This window comes from Oncorhynchus mykiss, chromosome 29 (genome assembly GCF_057628025.1).
Source record: "Oncorhynchus mykiss isolate SJ-2025 chromosome 29, ASM5762802v1, whole genome shotgun sequence".
Taxonomy (NCBI): domain Eukaryota; kingdom Metazoa; phylum Chordata; class Actinopteri; order Salmoniformes; family Salmonidae; genus Oncorhynchus; species Oncorhynchus mykiss.
Window position 1 is genome coordinate 16,045,348 of NC_143050.1, and position 20,536 is coordinate 16,065,883.

General features: G+C 44.5%; 1 protein-coding gene across 3 annotated transcripts; it reads left to right on the forward strand.

The window, feature by feature from the left end:
• Positions 1-17,358, forward strand: LOC110510059 (choline-phosphate cytidylyltransferase B). 3 transcript variants are annotated; one of them, XM_036968071.2, is made up of 11 exons: positions 1-320; positions 903-1,023; positions 3,434-3,473; positions 11,144-11,314; positions 12,084-12,183; positions 12,640-12,756; positions 12,876-13,027; positions 15,261-15,339; positions 15,473-15,615; positions 15,794-15,982; positions 16,220-17,358. In XM_036968071.2, the coding sequence occupies exons 4-11, from the start codon at positions 11,234-11,236 to the stop codon at positions 16,463-16,465; spliced, it is 1,107 nt and encodes a 368-aa protein (XP_036823966.2). In that variant the 5' UTR covers positions 1-320; positions 903-1,023; positions 3,434-3,473; positions 11,144-11,233; the 3' UTR covers positions 16,466-17,358. The 3 variants fall into 3 exon arrangements, with proteins under 3 accessions (XP_036823966.2, XP_036823968.2, XP_036823970.2); XM_036968073.2 differs by lacking the exon at positions 903-1,023 and having other exon boundaries at positions 222-320; XM_036968075.2 differs by lacking the exons at positions 1-320; positions 903-1,023; positions 3,434-3,473 and adding an exon at positions 6,421-7,979.
• The last annotated feature ends 3,178 nt before the right edge of the window (positions 17,359-20,536 follow it).

Sequence of the window (20,536 nt, forward strand, 5' to 3'; positions counted from 1 at the left end):
GAGACTCAGCTTAAAGAGATCAGAGGGGAAACAACTGCAAAAATACAATCTCCATAAATAAAGAGGCAGATTCCAATCTAAATTCATCATGATCAACCTAGAGTTAATCAAACAGTCTGCATGGGGATCTGGTGGAGCTCTACTCAACTTGTAATAAGTGGCTGTGGTCTGGGGTCATGAAAAGAACTGAATGATCTGTGTGACTGTTGCTGTTCCAACAGGTGGGTTGACTTAGCACCGTTATTATCACCTCAGAGCACAGTCACTGAACACTGTCCTAGAAGACTTCTCCGGTGGTGGGAGACCACTGAAGCAGAGCTGTGAGTAATTATTCTGATTACTCCTGATTGTTCTGCCTGTCTACAGGAACAGTTTGGCATTAATCCTGATTGTTCTGCCTGTCTACAGGAACAGTTTGTCATTACTCCTGATTGTTCTGCCTGTCTACAGGAACAGTTTGGCATTAATCCTGATTGTTCTGCCTGTCTACAGGAACAGTTTGTCATTACTCCTGATTGTTCTGCCTGTCTACAGGAACAGTTTGTCATTACTCCTGATTGTTCTGCCTGTCTACAGGAACAGTTTGTCATTACTCCTGATTGTTCTGCCTGTCTACAGGAACAGTTTGTCATTACTCCTGATTGTTCTGCCTGTCTACAGGAACAGTTTGTCATTACTCCTGATTGTTCTGCCTGTCTACAGGAGCAGTTTTTCATTACTCCTGATTGTTCTGCTTGTCTACAGGAGCAGTTTTTCATTACTCCTGATTGTTCTGCTTGTCTACAGGAGCAGTTTTTCATTACTCCTGATTGTTCTGCTTGTCTACAGGAACAGCTTAGCTACATACTCCACACAGCTCTCTCATTCATGGTTTACTGACTGTGGTCTCCACACCTTCTTAGGATGGCCACATGGTGCTGGGCAGAGGTGATATTTAGAGACCAAGAAGAAAGAGAATGAGAGAGAGACAGAATGAATGAGAGAAAAAGATGGATAGACAAACAGAGGGAGAGAGAAACTTTTGTGAGTGTAATGTTTACTGTTAATTTTTGATTGTTTTTTTCACTTTTGTTTATTGTTTGTCATATGCTTTGGCGATGTAAACATGTGTTTCCCATGCCAATAAAGGCCCTTGAATTGAATTGAGAGATAGCGAGAGTGAGAAAGAGAGAAGGAGAGGAAACAGAGAGATTACTAAAGACATCTCTATCCCCTAATGAATAAGCAGTGATGAGAGAGCAGTGATGACTACAAGGCTACAGTTCCACTTGTCTTATTAAGGTCTCTATTTAATTAGATCTGCTTTAGCTGACATCCGCATAGCAGTTGTTTTGGCGGTGTCTGGGGTGGAACTGCGTTAGAGCTGTCAAATCCACAAGCGGTTCCTGGCATTATAGCTACAGCGGACATTGCCATTGGCTTCATAGAGTCACATTAACAGAAATCCAATGCAGCCTTGTTTACTTGAGCGTAATTATTTCTAGATAACACAGTTTTTCGTTCTGAACTTCTAACACGGCTATGGCTTCCTGACAATGATCTCAAGAGCAGCTGCTCACCGATTTGACGGCTGTAAAACAGTTCCACCTCTAACACTGCCAAAACATCCGCTATGCGGGTGTCTGCTATCGCCTGTTAACACCTGATCTGATTGAATCTAGGCCTAGATTTCTGAGTGCTGTTCTCTGTGTTGAGTTTGTCACAGAGCTCATTAACCTTTGACCCCGGGGCCAAAGGGTGAGACAGTGTTTTGACAGGACTGACAGCTGAGGGACTGGGGTGGCGGTGTCAGTGAAAGACAAGTAGTTTGACCATGGCCTAGGAATGCTCCCCAGGGTGGAGGTTGGAGGGGCTCGACTTTAAACGCAAGCCAACAGACACATTTCAAGCCAATCAAAACATAGGACGCTATGAGGTTAGCTTCTACACGTGTCACATAACCCTTGCAACGTCACCTCTGTGTACTACTGTGCACCTCCCATAGTCTGTTCTTGACTTGTGGACTGTGAAGAGACCTCTGGTGGCAGGTACGCAGGTGTCTCTGATAGTGGTGTAAAGTACTTAAGTAAAAATACTTGCAAGTACTACTTAAGTACTTTTTGGGGTATCTGTACTTTATTTTACTATTTATATTTTATATATAACTCTTACTTTACTACATTCCGAAAGAAAATAATGTACTTTTTACTCCATACATTTTCCCTGACACCCAAAAGTAGTCGTTACATTTTGAATGCTTAGTAGTACATCCCTGGTCATCTGATCTGGGGCACTCACTAAATACACATGATTGTTTGTAAATTATGAGTGTTGGAGTGTACCTCTGGCTATCCGTAAATTAAAAAAACAAGAAAATATTGCCATCTGGTTTGCCTAATATAAGGAATTTGCAATAATTTATACTTTCACTTTTATGTTTGATACTTAAGTATATTTTATACTTTTATGTTTGACGTATATTTTACCAATTACATTTACTTTTGATACATAAGTATATTTAAAACCAAATACTTTTAGACTTTTACTCAAGTAGTATTTTACTTGGTGTCTCATTTTTACTTGAGTCATTTTCTATTTACACGGGTATGACAGTTGAGTACTTTTTCCACCACTTGTCTCTGAGCTGTGTGCTAATAGTTTAAACAGACAGCTTGGTGCATTCGATATGTCAATACTTCTCACAAATACAAGTAGTGATGAAGTCAATCTCTGTTCAGACCACTCAAGGAGCACACACAGATATACTCAACACTCACACAAATATCCAATGGAGAAACTGAATGCCATTGTCTCCAAAGCATGGGATATTCATAGACACTTACATACTGTAGGCCAGGGTTCCCCAACTGGCTGCCCGTGGACCGAATATGCCCTGCGGGTGACTCAATTTGCCCCCCCTTCCCCCAAGTTTTCTGAGCAAACATATTTAAAAATTTTACACCTGGAAGCAAGGTTTGAAATTGTTATGTTTTCATCAAATATTATTTCTGTTTGGGGTTCTTTGCAGTCTACAATGATTTGTAATTATGTTCCGGCCCCCTGACCAGCCGCTCAAGAAAAAAATTGTCCCGCGCCTGAATCGACAGTAGTTGATGATCCCTGCTGTATGCTGTGGTCATCAAACTATATACATTGTGTTGTTCCTAAATATTTATAAACTATACCAAAATTCATGCTTTGACTAAATTGCTACGGTCAGCTTTTCTCTCCTTGCTTTTCTCTATGTCAGTTGTAATAATTAGTTTATTTCAAATCAGTGATATCCTTAAACGTTTTCCCTGAACATGATGTCTAATTCTCTATCCCTCGGTCTCCCCCTCGCTCTCTTCCCCTCCCCTCTCTATCTCCCCCTCTCTTCTCTCCTCCCTCTCTCTCTCTCTTCTCTCCCCCCTCTATATCCCACTCTCTCGCTCTCTTCCTGTCTAATTTACAGCTCAGCCTCTGTGACCATGTCATTCTGATGTCACTTGAAGGTCAGTAACCAGGCCTGGAGGCCGGGAAGGGCATGCCTCAGTGTTGGGATCATAGAACTGAGACTCACCCTGTTCTGCACCCTTAAGTCCCCAGAAATACCACCTCTTATTTAATACAACCGCCTGAAATCACTTCAGCAGGCAGCGAGGCCAGCATTCTGGACATGAAACCTTTGAAAATCAAGACCTACCTCATCCCAAACATACCCTTCCCCTGGCCGGGCCTGTCATCTACGCAACAAACATCTTGACAATGAGGGTACTGCCTGGTGCATACCCCAACACATTAGAAACACACACAGACATCACTCCACCTCCTAACAATGTGGTATAACCTATACATCCACCTCATACCATACAACCACCAGCACTATCCAATAACCCTCATTTAATTTAGTCCCATTAAGCCACAGCCCAATCCTTAATGAGTCTGACCCCATTCCTGTGTAGCCATGCCATATCAAATGCATACTGGCAACGTGATTTTCCAGTATCCCCCGTCACAATGCATGCACCTCTCCCATTATGTCTTGTTCCTGAAATATCAAACGACACGTTTTGTGGTTCTGACAACAGAGAGTACATAATTTGGGAGTGCAGACGAACATGTGCTTGGGAAAAATTTTACTCAGATCATATCTCTCCTCCACACACCTCCACCCCTGCCTCCCCCTGTCCCAGCCCTGGGTGAGTTATTGCCATAGGCATGCTCCACATTTTCAAACAGAGGCAGGTCCACGGACAGATACTGGGTCTAATTTAACTCTGTGGCTGGTGGCCAGTGGCCAAGAGGTCAGAAGTCAGACTTCTCACAGTGTTCCACAGTCCAGTGGCACAGAGCCATTAGTCATAAACTTAACTTCATTAAACCTCACTACACTGCCCTCTTTGGGGAGAAATAACTGACCCACATTACCATGGAGGGATTGCATTTACATTTAAGTCCAGAGGGACTCACAGGAGTAATTTGGGTTATGTGCCTTGCTCAATGGCACATCAACAGATTTTTCACCTAGTCAGCTCAGGGATTCAAACCAGCAACCTTTTGGTTACTGGTCTAACGCTCTTACACTCAACCAGGGTCCTAGACCTAGGTTACCACCAGATAAAGCCCAATTCTGGATCACTGGAGACATCAGGGTACATACAGCCTGTGGTGGTGATGAAGTAGATACAGGTGGTGTGATGGTCTTGCTTGGCTGTATGTTTTTGGCTTTGTGCTGCAGCACAGAGTTAGCTCCTGGATGGCTCTCGTATCTAATCCGGCAGTCGGCTAGTTCAACATCTTTGTGTTGCTGGGTCAGAGAGGGTTGATTAAGCCTGGCCCGAGGTGCTAATTGTGTCACACTGAACGTTTTCTAAGTAGAAATACGAGCAGGGTCATAATGCCTCAATAATCATTGCTGTTTGTGTTGTATTCTGGGCCTTACTAAACAAACCTTTGGCCTTCTGAAGTAGGCCATCTCATTGGGGAACATTTCAGTGCCAAGAGGCCATTCAATTCACTCAGATGGCAGGTTACTATTTAACCTGTTTCCAAGAAGCAAGTGGAACCACCATTAATAAAAGTAGGGACCCATGTTGGTTTAAACACTGTGGAAAGATCTGGTTCACCATCAACAATAGAATGTAATTGTGATATCTGCTGCCCTGCATGCCAACATCATTGGCATGCTTAAGAGCAGCTGGTCTCCAACAGGTGGATCGCCAGCTACCAGTAGCTTTGAGCCCACATATGATTAGCTCGCCAAAAAATGCTAAAAGTACAAGCAATTTTTCACGTTTTCCACCGCAGACTAACATAAACAAATCTCCCAAAGATCAGACAACCACAAGCTCCCAGCTACTAACTAATCAACACAAAATTGACACTCTCCCACCCTTGGTTAGCCACTATTGGCTTAAAAAGCCAAACTTAACACAATATCTTCCAATTAATGTCCAGCAATATTGCCCCTGTCTATCTGTGTGGCGCACATTTATTTATCACTCTGTGTGTAGCCAGCCAGTTGATGTGATAACAGTCTTGTGGGTTGACAGAAATGTGTAGCCAGTTGATGTGATAACAGTCTTGTGGGTTGACAGAAATGTGTAGCCAGTTGACGTGATAACAGTCTTGTGGGTTGACAGAAATACTTTTACCAAAACCTTCTAAATTAAATGTTAAATTAAGTAGACTTACCTGGCAGAAGTATATCATGAGTGAGTATATAATTTGTATATATTATTTGTTATTAGCTTACTTTGCCATGACATGAGCAGCAGCAGTACAGAACCATCCCTAAACCTGCACATTGGGGCGGCAGGGTAGCCTAGTAAGCATTGGACTAGTAACCGAAAGGTTTCAAGTTCATATCCCCGAGCTGACAAGGTACAAATCTGTCGTTCTGCCCCTGAACAGGCAGTTAATCCACTGTTCCTAGGCCGTCATTGAAAATAAGAATGTGTTCTTAACTGACTTGCCTGGTTAAATAAAGGTTAAAAAACAAACATTAGATGGACATTCATCACTTGCTAGATGTGCAAATAAAGGTCCAGATGCGCAATTTGTTATTTTTCTTCCAGACGTAAAGAAAATGGTCTTCTGATGTGATTTAATCATTGACATAGACTCAGAACATCCAATTTCCCTTTTTCTCTATGAACAATTGTAATTTTGAGAGTGAAAAACTAGCACAAATCCAAAAACAGGAAAAATAAAACTGAGAAAACATAATTTGGGTAAATATATATAATTCACAGATTTTATAGCCCCCCCTTTACAGTTGTTTATGAACCATTATTTTACCAGGTATATTGACAGAAAACATAGTGCACTACTTTTTCTTGTACACTAAGGACCGGGGGAGGGGTTGAAGGGGAGAGGAAAAGAGGAGAATTTGTATATTTGAAAGCTAGAAATAAAAATGGTACTTCAACTCAAAAACTCCACAAGGGTTTGGGGGAGGGGGCGCCAGGCCTTAGAAGAAAACCACTGCCTGAACAGAAGCTAGACATGCTAGAGCCGACCCTATTCTCTCAATTTTAAAACAAACACTGAGACACACATGATATTTTACTACTGCAATGTAATGGAACTAATGCTCTTTCTCTGAGATATGGGTGCCTTGTGGCTGTCAAATAGTATATGTACACTACCGGTCAAAAGTTTTAGAACACCTACTCATTCAAGGGTTTTTCTTTATTTGTAATATTTTCAACGTTGTAGAATAATGGTCAAAACTATGAAATAACACATATGGAATCATGTCGTCACCAAAACAGTTTTGCCAAAAAGTCAGTGTCTGAATATTTTACGAATGCACTGTATTTGATAAGATTCAACCAAATTTGCTCCAGCAATTACCGCGAGCCCGTCCTCCCCAATTAAGGCGCCACCAGCCTCCTGTGCTACAAACATACAGGTTCACTACTTCCACACTACCCACACTTATGCCTGCATGCATTTAGGACAGAAAATGTGGCTACCTATGCACTGCCACAATCATATGCAAAGGTAACTGAACTAAATGGCTATCCCCCTGTAGCACTCACTTCTGTCATCATGAAGGGCTTTGAGAGACTTGTCAAGGATCATATCACCTTCACCTTCCCTGTCACCCTAGACCCACTTAAACTTGCTTACCGCCCCAATAGGTCCACAGACGATTGAATCGCCAACACACTGCAAACTGCCCTATCCCATCTGGACAAGACGAACACCTATGTAAGAATGCTGTTCATTGACTATAGCTCAGCATTCAACACCATAGCACCCTACAAGCTCATCATCAATGTGAGGTCCTGGGTCTCAACCCCACCCTGTGCAACTTGGTCCTGGACTTCCTGATGGGTCGCCCCCAGGTGGGGAAGGTAGGAAACAACATCTCCACTTCGCTGATACTCAACACTGGGGGCCCACAAGGGTGCGTGCTCAGCCCTCTCCTGTACTCCCTGTTCACACATGACTGCGTGGCCATGCACACCTCCAACTCAGTCATCAAGTTTGCAGACAACACAACAGTAGTGGGCTTGATTACCAACAACGACGAGACAGCCTATAGGGAGGAGGTGAGGGCTCTCCTAGTGTGGTGTCAGGAAAATAACCTCTCACTCAACATCAACAAAACAAAAGAGATGATCGTGGACTTCAGGAAACAGCAGAGGGAGCACCCCCCTGTCCACATCGAAGGAACAGCAGTGGAGAGGTGGAAAGTTTTAAGTTCCTAGGCATACACATCAAGGACAAAATGGAATGGTCCACCCACACAGACAGTGTGGTGAAGAAGGCGCAACAGCGCCTCTTCAACCTCAGGAGGCTGAATAAATTTGCCTTGTCACCTAAAACCCTCACAAACTTCTACAGATGCACAATTGTGAGCATCCTGTCGGGTTGTATCACAGCCTGGTATGGCAACTGCACCGCCCACAACCGCAGGGCTCTCCAGAGGGTGGTGCGATCTGCACAACGCATCAACGGGGCAAACTATCTGCCCTCCAGGACACCTACAGCACCTGATGTCACAGGTAGGCCTTAAAGATCATCAAGGACAACAACCACCCGAGCCACTGCCTGTTCACCCTGCTACCATCCAGAAGGCGAGGTCAGTACAGGTGCATTAAAGCTGGGACGGAGAGACTGAAAAACAGCTTCAAGCTCAAGGCCATCAGGCTGTTAAACAGCCATCACTAGCACAGAGAGGCTGCTGGCTACATACAGGCTTGACATAATTTGCCACTTTAACAAACGGAACACTAGACACTTTAATAATGTTTGCATATCTTGCATTACTCATCTCATATGTATATACTGTATTCTATACTATCTATTGCATCTTAGCCTATGCCGCTCTGTTATTGCTCATCCATAGATTTATATTTATATATTCTTATTCCATTACTTAGATTTGTGTGTATTAGGCATTTATTGTGGAATTTCGCTACACTCACAATAACATCTGCTAACCACGTGTATGTGACCAATAACATTTGACTTGATATGATTTGATATGGATGCATGTAGCCACAAAATCACATACAAACCCTCCCTTCTACTCATCGTTCCTTCAACACATGGAAATCCCTCTATACCCTACCATACGATAAAAATGATTCATGTGGTTAATGGTTGGAAGTGGATTACCCATACTACCATCTTCAGAAGTACAGACCTAATGCTACTCTGACAGCCTGTCAAATGGCAAACAGGCCACAGGGAACTACAGTCTGTCTGAAGCCTAGCATCTCCTTCAACAACATCTCCCTCTCTACAATCACACATTGGTCCTGAGGGACAGATCCCCTTGCCCAGGAGCCATTAAGCCATACCGTGAACAAGGCTGGCCGAAATATGAGTACCATTGTTGAGAGCTGGGCGCTGTCTAGTTTCACATTTCTCAAGAAAAGGTCCTGTCGTCACTGCCTCTCCCTGACTATGGCATAGAGGGAGGGTTATGGAGGGCCATGGAGGGGTATGGAGGGGACTCTGGGGAGGATAAGGCCAATAGGATCATCTCACTGTTCATTTGATAACCTTGAACAGTTGTGTTTAATTGGATAAGCTAGTAGAACATTTATAATCTAGCTAAACGGCCCGGCTGTTAAGTTAACCATCATTTGTTGATTTGAGCGCTAAGCTGTTAATTGAGAAAGCTGGAAAAGATGGACAGTGTTCAGTTATCTAATCTGTTTTGATCTGATAACACCACCAAACGCTTTACTGAGGACACTGAACTAACACAGGGCGACCAGTCAGATAATGAGGACCAGAGCACTTGTCCCATTTGATCCAGGCTCAGCAGCCCCAGTACTGTCTGTCCCCCATAAGCCATCTATTAATCAAGGAGAGACACGCAGCTGTTTGACACCCCCCATTCTTCCCTCTCAGGGCCTCCCAACCCAATAGAGCAGATAAAAGGATCCCACCCCACATCCCCCCCCTACAGAACAGGTGTCCACTGGGGTGATGTCACTCCCACAGACCAGACCCACCAAGACTGACTGACAACCTGGTCATGTCAGCAGCAGCAGCAGGGACCAGCATCAATGGTCAGGACCTACTAGATGCTTGGTTTCATTATCCATGTCTTTTCTGAGGTCTCAATATTTCAGTTAATGTTAAACCAGTCTACATTCAACCAGTCTACATTCAAACAGTCTACATTCAACCAGTCTTGTATATTTGTGTTTCCAATTGCCAGCTGGCGCCATACTTTCCAAAGGCATTGCTTCTTACACAGCTGTAGACTAGTACTCTACTGCCCTCCACTGGTCTGAAACTTCAATGGAGGGAGACAATATTTACACTTGGAACTGGCACATTTAATTCAAACAATGTGAAGCGATTGGTGTGCTTAACTAATAACACATACATATGGCCTGAACTTTGCAGCAATAGTTATTTTATCGTCCATCACATAAATACTGAATTTCAAGCCCTCAAGGAAAAGGGTATGCAATCATGGTCTGTCTTACAGTATGCTGGAGCTGGAACTCAGGCCCACAGATAGTTCTGCCTCCATGACATCCCCTACTGATTCTACATACCCATCCATCCTAGACAGAGTTCTAAACTTCTGAGAGGCCTTACTGATAATTAACATGCTTCAACCTCAACAACATCACTGTTGTGGAGAGGTCAAAACAGAGGTGGTTCAATGAGCCATGCTTACTTGATGACTGATGATAATCCCGTGTGGCTCAGTTGGTAGAGCTTGGCACTTGTGACGCCATGGTTGTGGGTTTGATTCCCATGGTGGACCAGTATGGAGAAGAAAAAATAAAGTATGAACTGTATTTACATTTTAGCAGAATCTCTTGTCCAGAGCAACTTACAGTAGTGAGTGCATATACTGGTCCAGCATTGGGAATCAAACCCATAACCCTGGCGAAAGCACCATGCTCTACCAACTGAGCCACACTGTATGAACTCAGTACTGTAAGTCGCTCTAGGTAAGAACATCTGCTAATTGACTAAAATGTAAAAATGTCATGATTAACCTTGCCTGAAGACTTGTTAGCTCCTTGTGCTATGGCCTGTAGCTCAGTGGGCTAATAAAACCTGTTTTCTCCATGTGCTGCTGATTCAGGCATAAGGGCATAGTGCATAGTGCCCTTATGCTTGAGGTGAATTGGGAATCTTGATAAAGTGGATTTACGATCAAAGGTGTGTCGCATGGCCAGTTAATGACGTTGTTTGAGTGAATGAGGTTTCACTAAACATTGCATAATCAGTGGAGTTGATAGATAGGCACCTTGAGGCTGCCTCATGAACAACTTGTCCCACTATTATGTTTGGGTCAAGAGGTTGCCTCAGTCAGATCATATTTAAGAGCAATTTCTATGAATGAAAGTAGGAAATACCATGTTAAAAATAAAATTACATTATTCCATGAGACAAAGTTAAACATCTATTTCAAATGGATGAGCCAATAATAAGGCAGATAACAGAATGAGGACATTAACATAGAAGCTAGGCCTACGTCAAAAAATAAGAGGACAGTCCGATTGTAAAGGTCTGTTTAGACCTACACGGGGAACTCCTGATCCACCCTGTGTCTTCTACAGGGCTGATGAAAGAGGCCTGAAGTGCCCTAATACTCTTACCAACTTGGCTTGAACTTTGCACGTTAGATTTGTGTCACCGGGGTCAGACCAGCCAGCAACATGCAAACTTTAAAACTCCCTCACAGATTGCAGAAGTGTAACACTGACAGGGTTGGAGGACGACCAGGTTGACGAGGTACCAGTCGACAGGTAAACAGGGCAACAGATCATCCAGCATGGTGGGAAGGAGACGCGGCTCCAGAGCCACCAGGGGGTCACAGAAGCCCCAACAGCAAAGCACGGGGGGACCCCGCAAGGTGAGTCAGTCAGACTACCGAGAGGTGGCATATCAAATAGTTGAAAATACAAATGTAGCCCATAATGTACTTGTATAACATAGGCGGCTACAAATTATTCCTCAATAAATGTTATGATATTTTCACTGTAAATGTTAAAGCATTATGGGAATGGTCTAGCTCTTTGAATGGTAAATTGATCTCTACAGTCAATGAAATAATTCTTAAACATTAACATAGATTTTTTTAAACCCTTTGTTAGTCTTTTCTCAAATCATGGGCATATTTCAAACAGTTCAGGGTTCAAAGTGTACTGACAACTCTACAGATAATTCCTAATAACCATATACACTCCCACCCACTAGCTCTCACATGCAGAGGAAAACACGCATGAAGCCAGAAATCCTTTATATATTCAAACGCTTATTAAAGCCCTGATGATTTCCAGAACTGTGAATATACACGCCTTTACTTATGTACAGACATCCCTTTCCACGAGGTCAGTTACAGACGTAGGATCTTAATTTGAGACAGTTTGCTACAACAGGAAAATAACCCTGCAGCAACATGAAATGTGAATTATTATGTGGATTATAATTAATGGAATATTTTATGTAGAGGTTGATCCATTTTTCGTTAGGGCAAAGTCGGACATTTTAAAGTGGAAATGACAAAATTAGTTTCCAGTTTGCATTTCCTGCTGTGTTAGGCCCTATCCACAGGGGTACTAAAATTCTCAGAGCGATCAAATTAAAATCCTACATCTGTAACGCTTTCTGTTCCATCTCAGAGGCTGAGAGAGCCAGCATTATTTGCCAAGGAAGCAGGATATGAGTCGGAGGTCCCTCATGAAAAGCTGACCATCGCCCAAGCCAAGAGAGGCACACCAGGTCAGTCATCTACTCTGTGGTCTTACCAGGTCAGACCAGTCACAGGTGAGTCAGACTAATCAGAGGTCAGTGTGACCACCAGTTTGATCACTCCTGCTAGGATTAGTGAGGAATGACAAGCGAAAGAGGAGACCTACTCAGTTGCACAACTGAACGTTGCATTTAACCCAAATCCTCTGAATCAGAGAGGTGAGGGGGGCTGCCTTAATCGATGTCATTGGCACCCAGTTGTTGTTGGGTGTTAACTGCCTCAAGGGCAGAATGGCAGATTTTTACACCTTGCCGGCTCAGGGATTCAAACCAGCAACCTTTTGGTTACATGCCCAATGCTCTTAACCGCTAGGCTACCTGGGAAAAAGGATAAGCAGAGGTAAGAGGCAGTCAACAGATGGAGGGATGGAGACTGGGAGAACGTGGAGAGCGACAGATCAAATTAGCATTTTTCATTTGTTATAGCAATCCGGCCGGTCCGAGTCTATGCTGATGGGATCTTTGACCTCTTCCACTCTGGACATGCTCGCGCTCTGATGCAAGCCAAGAACCTGTTCCCCAACACACATCTCATAGTGGGAGGTAAATAGTGCCTTTAAAATAGATCACAGACAGCGATTGGATCATATTGATCAGATCACAAAACTCACATTTTAGCGGCACAAGGTGTAAATTAGGTTTTTGTGTGTCTGTCCTCGAAGTCTGCAGTGATGAACTCACACACCGGTATAAGGGCTACACGGTGATGACAGAGTCTGAGCGCTACGAAGCCCTGATACACTGTCGCTATGTGGATGAGGTGGTACGGAACGCTCCCTGGACCCTCAGCCCTGACTTCCTGAAGAAACATAAGGTCAGCACTTCTGGACAAGGGTCACATATACTGTACATCAGTGTTTCTCAACCAGGGGTACTAGGCCCTATCCACAGGGGGCACTAGGCCCTATCCACAGCGGGTACTAGGCCCTATCCACAGGGGGTACTAGGCCCTATCCACAGGGTACCAGGACCTATCCACAGGGGGTACTAGGCCCTATCCACAGGGGGTACTAGGACCTATCCACAGGGGGTACTAGGCCCTATCCACAGGGGGTACTAGGCCCTATCCACAGGGGGTACTAGGCCCTATCCACAGGGGGTACTAGGACCTATCCACAGGGGGTACTAGGCCCTATCCACAGGGGGTACTAGGCCCTATCCACAGGGGGTACTAGGCCCTATCCACAGGGGGTACTAGGCCCTATCCACAGGGGGTACTAGGCCCTATCCACAGGGGGTACTAGGCCCTATCCACAGGGGTACCAGGCCCTATCCACAGGGGTACCAGGACCTATCCACAGGGGGTACCAGGACCTATCCACAGGGGGTACCAGGACCTATCCACAGGGGTACCAGGACCTATCCACAGGGGGTACTAGGACCTATCCACAGGGGGTACTAGTCCCTATCCACAGGGGGTACTAGGCCCTATCCACAAGGGGTACTAGGCCCTATCCACAGGGGGTACTAGGCCCTATCCACAGGGGGTACTAGGCCCTATCCACAGGGGGTACTAGGCGGCCCTATCCACAGGGGGTACTAGTCCCTATCCACAGGGGGTACTAGTCCCTATCCACAGGGGGTACTAGTCCCTATCCACAGGGTTACTAGGCCCTATCCACAGGGGGTACTAGGCCCTATCCACAGGGGGTACTAGGCCCTATCCACAGGGGGTACTAGGCCCTATCCACAGGGGGTACTAGGACCTATCCACAGGGGGTACTAGGCCCTATCCACAGGGGGTACTAGGCCCTATCCACAGGGGGTACTAGGCCCTATCCACAGGGGGTACTAGGCCCTATCCACAGGGGGTACTAGGCCCTATCCACAGGGGGTACTAGGCCCTATCCACAGGGGGTACTAGGCCCTATCCACAGGGGGTACTAGGCCCTATCCACAGGGGGTACTAGGCCCTATCCACAGGGGGTACTAGGCCCTATCCACAGGGGGTACTAGGCCCTATCCACAGGGGGTACTAGGCCCTATCCACAGGGGGTACTAGGCCCTATCCACAGGGGTACCAGGCCCTATCCACAGGGGTACCAGGCCCTATCCACAGGGGTACCAGGACCTATCCACAGGGGGTACCAGGACCTATCCACAGGGGTACCAGGACCTATCCACAGGGGTACCAGGACCTATCCACAGGGGTACCAGGACCTATCCACAGGGGGTACTAGGACCTATCCACAGGGGGTACTAGTCCCTATCCACAGGGGGTACTAGGCCCTATCCACAAGGGGTACTAGGCCCTATCCACAGGGGGTACTAGGCCCTATCCACAGGGGGTACTAGGCCCTATCCACAGGGGGTACTAGGCCCTATCCACAGGGGGTACTAGGCCCTATCCACAGGGGGTACTAGGCCCTATCCACAGGGGGTACTAGGCCCTATCCACAGGGGGTACTAGGCCCTATCCACAGGGGGTACTAGGCCCTATCCACAGTGGGTACTAGGCCCTATCCACAGGGGGTACTAGTCCCTATCCACAGGGTTACTAGGCCCTATCCACAGGGTTACTAGGACCTATCAACAGGGGGTACTAGGACCTATCCACAGGGGGTACTAGGCCCTATCCACAGGGGGTACTAGGACCTATCCACAGGGTTACTAGGACTTATCCACAGGGGGTACTAGGACCTATCCACAGGGTTACTAGGACCTACCCACAGGGGTACTAGGACTTATCCACAGGGGGTACTAGGACCTATCCACAGCGGGTACTAGGACCTACCCACAGGGGTTACTAGGACCTATCCACAGGGGTACCAGGACCTATCCACAGCGGGTACTAGGACCTACCCACAGGGGGTACTTGAGAAGACTCATGAGACCATAAGCTTACTGGTAAAATGTAAATGAGGGGGTACTTCAAGGGTTCTCTGGGCAGAGCAAAATGTACTTGGTGGTACAGTAACTGAAAAGGGTTGGAGACCATTGCTGTACATTACTCAATATTACTAACAATCAGCCTTAAAATCTGATATAGAGCATGTCCCTTTTTTCTGTTATAAAATCACCTTAATGCTATCCTGTGATTTCCCCAGATTGACTTTGTAGCGCATGATGATATCCCATACACGTCTGCTGGATCAGAGGATGTCTACAAACACATCAAGGAAGCAGGTCTGATCTGCTCTGAAACAGATATTAACCTGTAGCCAATGGAGATTGTATCTGTGTGTGTTTGCTGAGTTACAGCCTACTACCTGTGTCATCTTGACTGTGTTTGAGCACTGTTCTCTCTGTTGGGTTTCAGGGATGTTCGTGGCCACACAGAGGACAGACGGCATCTCTACATCTGACCTCATCACCAGGATAGTGAGAGACTACGACCTCTATGTCCGACGCAACCTGCAGAGAGGCTACACAGCCAGTGACCTCAACGTTAGCTTCATCAGGGTAAGAATTACATCATAATTACCATAGAACAATGAATGAAGTTGGAATAAACATCTGTTACATTAGCTTGCATTTGAGGAAGATGAATGGTTGTTTCAGTATTGGTGGTTGTGGTTGATAAACACTAGACCATCTTTAGCTGATTCCCTACAGCCAACCGCATGTCTAACTTGTGCAGGAGAAGAAAATCCGTCTTCAAAACCAGGTGGATCGTATGAAGGAGACGGTAAAGACAGTAGAGGAGAAGTCCAAGCACTTTGTGCACTCGGTGGAAGAGAAGAGCCAAGACCTCATCCACAAGTGGGAGGAGAAGTCCCGGGAGTTCATTAGTAATTTCCTGGAGTCTTTTGGTCCAGGTGGAGCGTGGGTAAGTTTATCTTTAGCCCACAATAGATAGATACTATGTTAGGAAGCATGAAAGGTCAATAGGGGAAGATGGTTAGTAATGATCCCATTCCTCAAAGTAAGTGACTAGACAATATGAACAAGTAGTTTAGGAAAAAAACGCTCAGTTGACAAACAATAACAAAACATATCATGCTGTCTCTCCCCCTGTCTTTCCCTCTCTTCCTCTCTCTCCCCCTCTCTCCCTCTCTGTGAGCAGCATGTGATCCAGGAGAAAAGTGGACGCATGCTCCAGGCTCTGTCACCCTACGCATCACCCGTCGCCTCGCCCCGTGGCTCCCCCAGCAGCAGCCCCACCAGAGGGCGCTCCCCATCGCCTCCCTCCTCTCCCTCCTCTCAATCCCCTCGTTCTCCTCGTTCCTCCGCCACCTACCCCAAGGGTGCCTCTGCCCATCACTCAACTTCCCTCAGCAGCATGAGTGAGGGGGATGACGACGAGAAATAGAGACAGCACTGTCCCTCAAACACTCAGTGTACAGGTAACTGCCGAAATAAAGGAAACACTTGAAGAAACACTTGACTAAATGAGAGATACAGGACAAGGGAAGCTTGGTCTTTACATCCTCAAAGACATGCTTCTGTCAGCTGTAACTATTTTGAATGTGTCAATAATCATGTGTATTTCAAACATAGACAAAGATAGATTCAGATTTTTGACTTTGTAGATGTAACTGCCAAAATAAAGGAAACATTTGAGTAAATGAGGGATACAAAGTATATTGAAAGCAGGTGCTTCCACACAGGTGTGGTTCCTGTGTATATTAAACAATTAGCATCCCATCATTCTTAGGGTCATGTATAAAAATTCCCAGTTGCCCATTATGTTGGCTAACATGGCTAGAAGAAAAGATTTCAGTGACTTTGAAAGAGGAGACTCAAAGTAGCATAGAGGGTTTAAATGGTGTGTGGGTGTGTCTCAGTCATCTGATCTCAAACCAATTGAACACTTATGGGAGATTCTGGAGCGGCGCCTGAGCCAATTTTCCACCACCATCAACAAAACACCAAATGATGGAATTTCTCATGGAGGAATGGTGTCACATCCCTCCGATAGAGTTCCAGACACTTGTAGAATCTATGCCAAGGTGCATTGAAGCTGTTCTGGTGGCTCGTGGTGGCCCAACGCCAGAGTAAAAGACTATGTTGGTGTTTCCTTTATTTTGTCAGTTACCTGTACATGGTTACTTTGTGCACTGTGTGTGTGTAAAATGTCGCCCACAGTCTACCATATTTGTGTTATTTTATTGTGTAGGTCGTAAGGTAACTGAATGCACTGTTGAAACTCCATTCTCACTTCTGATTCCTGAACCACACAAATACATACAACTAATACCACTATTTCACTGTCTAAACCTGGCTTTATTTTAGCAACATGCTTAAATGTGTGTTCAGTTGTCTATGATACAGTGCATTCGGAAAGTGTTCAAACCCCTTGACTTTTACCACATTTGGTTACGTTACAGCCATATTCTAAAATGGCTTGAATCCAGTTTTTTGTTGTTGACGTTTTTGCAAATGTATAAACAATTTAAAACTGAAATATCACATTTACATAAGTATTCAGATACTTTACTCAGTAATTTGTTGAAGCACCTTTGGCAGCGATCACAGCGAGTCTTCTTGGGTATGACGCTACAAGCTTGGCACACCTATATTTGGGGAGTTTCTCCCATTCTTTCTGCAGATCCTCTCAAGCTGTCAAGTTGGATGGGGAGTGTTGCTTCACAGCTATTTTCAGGTCTCTGCAGAGATGTTCGATCAGGTTCAAGTTCGGGCTTTGGCTGGGCCACTCAAGGACATTCAGAGACTTGTCCTGAAGCCACTCCTACGTTGTCTTGGCTGTGTGCTTGGGGTCATTGTCCTGTTGGAAGGTGAACTTTTGCCCCAGTCTAAGGTCATGAGCACTCTGGAGCAGGTTTTCATCAACGATCTCTCTGTACTTTGATCCGTTCATCTTTCCCTCGATACTGACTAGTTTTCTAGTCCCTGCTGCTGAAAAACATCCCCACAGCATGATGCTGCCACCACCATGCTTCACTGTAAGAATGGTGCCAGGTTTCCTCCAGATGTGACACTTGGCATTCAGGCCAAAGAGTTCAATCTTGGTTTCATCAGACCAGAGAATCTTGTTTCTCATGGTCTGAAAGTCATTTGGGTGCCTTTTGGCAAACTCCAAGCGGGCTGTCATGTGCCTTTTACTGAGGAGTGGCTTCCGTCTGGCCACTCTACCATAAAGGCCTGATTGGTGGAAGTGCTGCAGATATGGTTGTCCCTCTGGAAGTTTCTCCTATCTCCATAGAGGAACTCTGGAGCTCTGTCAGAGTGACTATCGGGTCACCTCCCTGACCAAGGCCCTTCTCCCCTGATAGCTTAGTTTGGCCAGGCGGCCAGCTCTAGGAAGAGTCTGGGTGTTTCCAATCTTCTTCCATTTAAAAACTTCTTAGGGCTGCAATCCCGTTAACGGGATAGATATGACAACAGCCAGTGAAAGTGCAGGGCGCCAAATTCAAAACAACAGAAATCTCATAATTAAAATTCCTCAAACATACATGTATCTTATACCGTTTTAAAGGTAATCTTGTTGTTAAATCCCACCACAGTGTCCGATTTCGAATAGGCTTTACAGCGAAAGCACCACAAACGATTATGTTAGGTCACCACCAACTCACAGAAAAATTCAGCCATTTTTCCAGCCAAAGAGAGGAGTCACAAAAAGCACAAATAGATATAAAATGAATCACTAACCTTTGATGATCTTCATCAGATGACACTCATAGGACTTCATGTTGCACAATACATGTATGTTTTGTTTGATAAAGTTCATATTTATATAAAACAATTTTGGTATACATTGGCGCGTTACGTTCACTAGTTCCAAAAACATCCGGTGATATTGCAGAGAGCCACATCATTTTACAGAAATACTAATTATAAATGTCGATAAATACAATTGTTAGACATGGAAATATAGATATATCTCTCCTTAATGCAACCGCTGCGTCAGATTTCAAAAAAACTTTACGGAAAAAGCAAACCATGCAATAATCTGAGACGGCACTCAGAAAAAAAAGACAATTATCCGTCATGTTAGAGTCAACAGAAATCAGAAATAACATTATAAATAATCCCTTAACTTTGACAATCTTCATCGGAATGCACTCCCAGGAATCCTAGTTCTACAATAAATGCTTGATTTGTTCGATAATGTCCGTTATTTATGTCCAAATAGCTACTTTTGTTAGCGCTTTTAGTACACAAATCCAAACGCTCGTGCAGGTCCAGCCGAACGTCGGACGGAAACTTCAAAAAGTTATATTACAGGTCGAAGAAACTTGTCAAACTAAGTATAGAATCAATCTTTAGGATGTTGTTATCATAAATCTTCAATAACGTTTCAGCCGGAGAATTCCTATGTCTGTAGAGAAGCAATGGAACGCAGGTCGCTCTCATGTGAAATGCGTGTGACCAGGACCTGGCTCTCTGCCAGACCACTGACTCAAAGAGCTCCCATCCGGCTCCACAACACAGTAGAAGCGTAATTCAAGTTTCTAAAGACGGTTGACATCTAGTGGAAGCCTTAGGAAGTGCAACATAGCCAATATCCCACTGTGTATTCAATAGGGGCTGGGTTGAAAATCGACCAACTTCAGATTTCCCACTTCCTGTTTGGATTTCTTCTCAGGTTTTTGCCTGCCATATGAGTTCTGTTATACTCACAGACATCATTCAAACAGTTTTAGAAACTTTAGAGTGTTTTCTATCCAATACTAATAATAATAATATGCATATATTAGCAACTGGGACTGAGGAGCAGGCCGTTTACTCTGGGCACCTCTGGGCACCTTTCATCCAAGCTACACAATACTGCCCCAATGATGGAGGCCACTGTGTTCTTAGGGACATTCAGTGCTGCAGAAATGTTTTGGTACCCTTCCCCAGATCTGTGCCTCGACACAATCCTGTCTCGGAGCTCTACGAACAGTTCCTTTGACCTCATGGCTTGGTTTTTACTCTGACATGCACTGTCAACTGTGGGACCTTAAATCGGCAGGTGTGTGCCTTTCCAGATCAGGTTCAATCAATTGAATTTACCACAGGTGGACTCTAATCAAGTTGTAGAAACATCTCAAGGATGATCAATGAAAACAGGATGCACTTGAGCTCAATTTTGAGTCTCATAGAAAAGGGTCTGAATGCTTATGTAAATAAGGTATTTCTGTTTTTATATTTTATAAATTTGCAAACATTTCTAAAAACCTGTTTTCACTTTGTCATTATGGGGTATTGTGTGTAGATTGATGAGGAAAAAAATGGATTTAGTCAATTTTAGAATAAAGTTGTGGAATAATTAAAGGTGTCTGAATACTTTCCGAATGCACTGTATACAGTAAAAAAAACTATTTTATGACATAAGTAGTTTCTATTAAATATTAAACACAAAACAATCCTTTCTGAGAGTATTTGACCTACTCAAATTTCCTAAATCAATTTAATTTGAGGACTTTGGTACAAATGT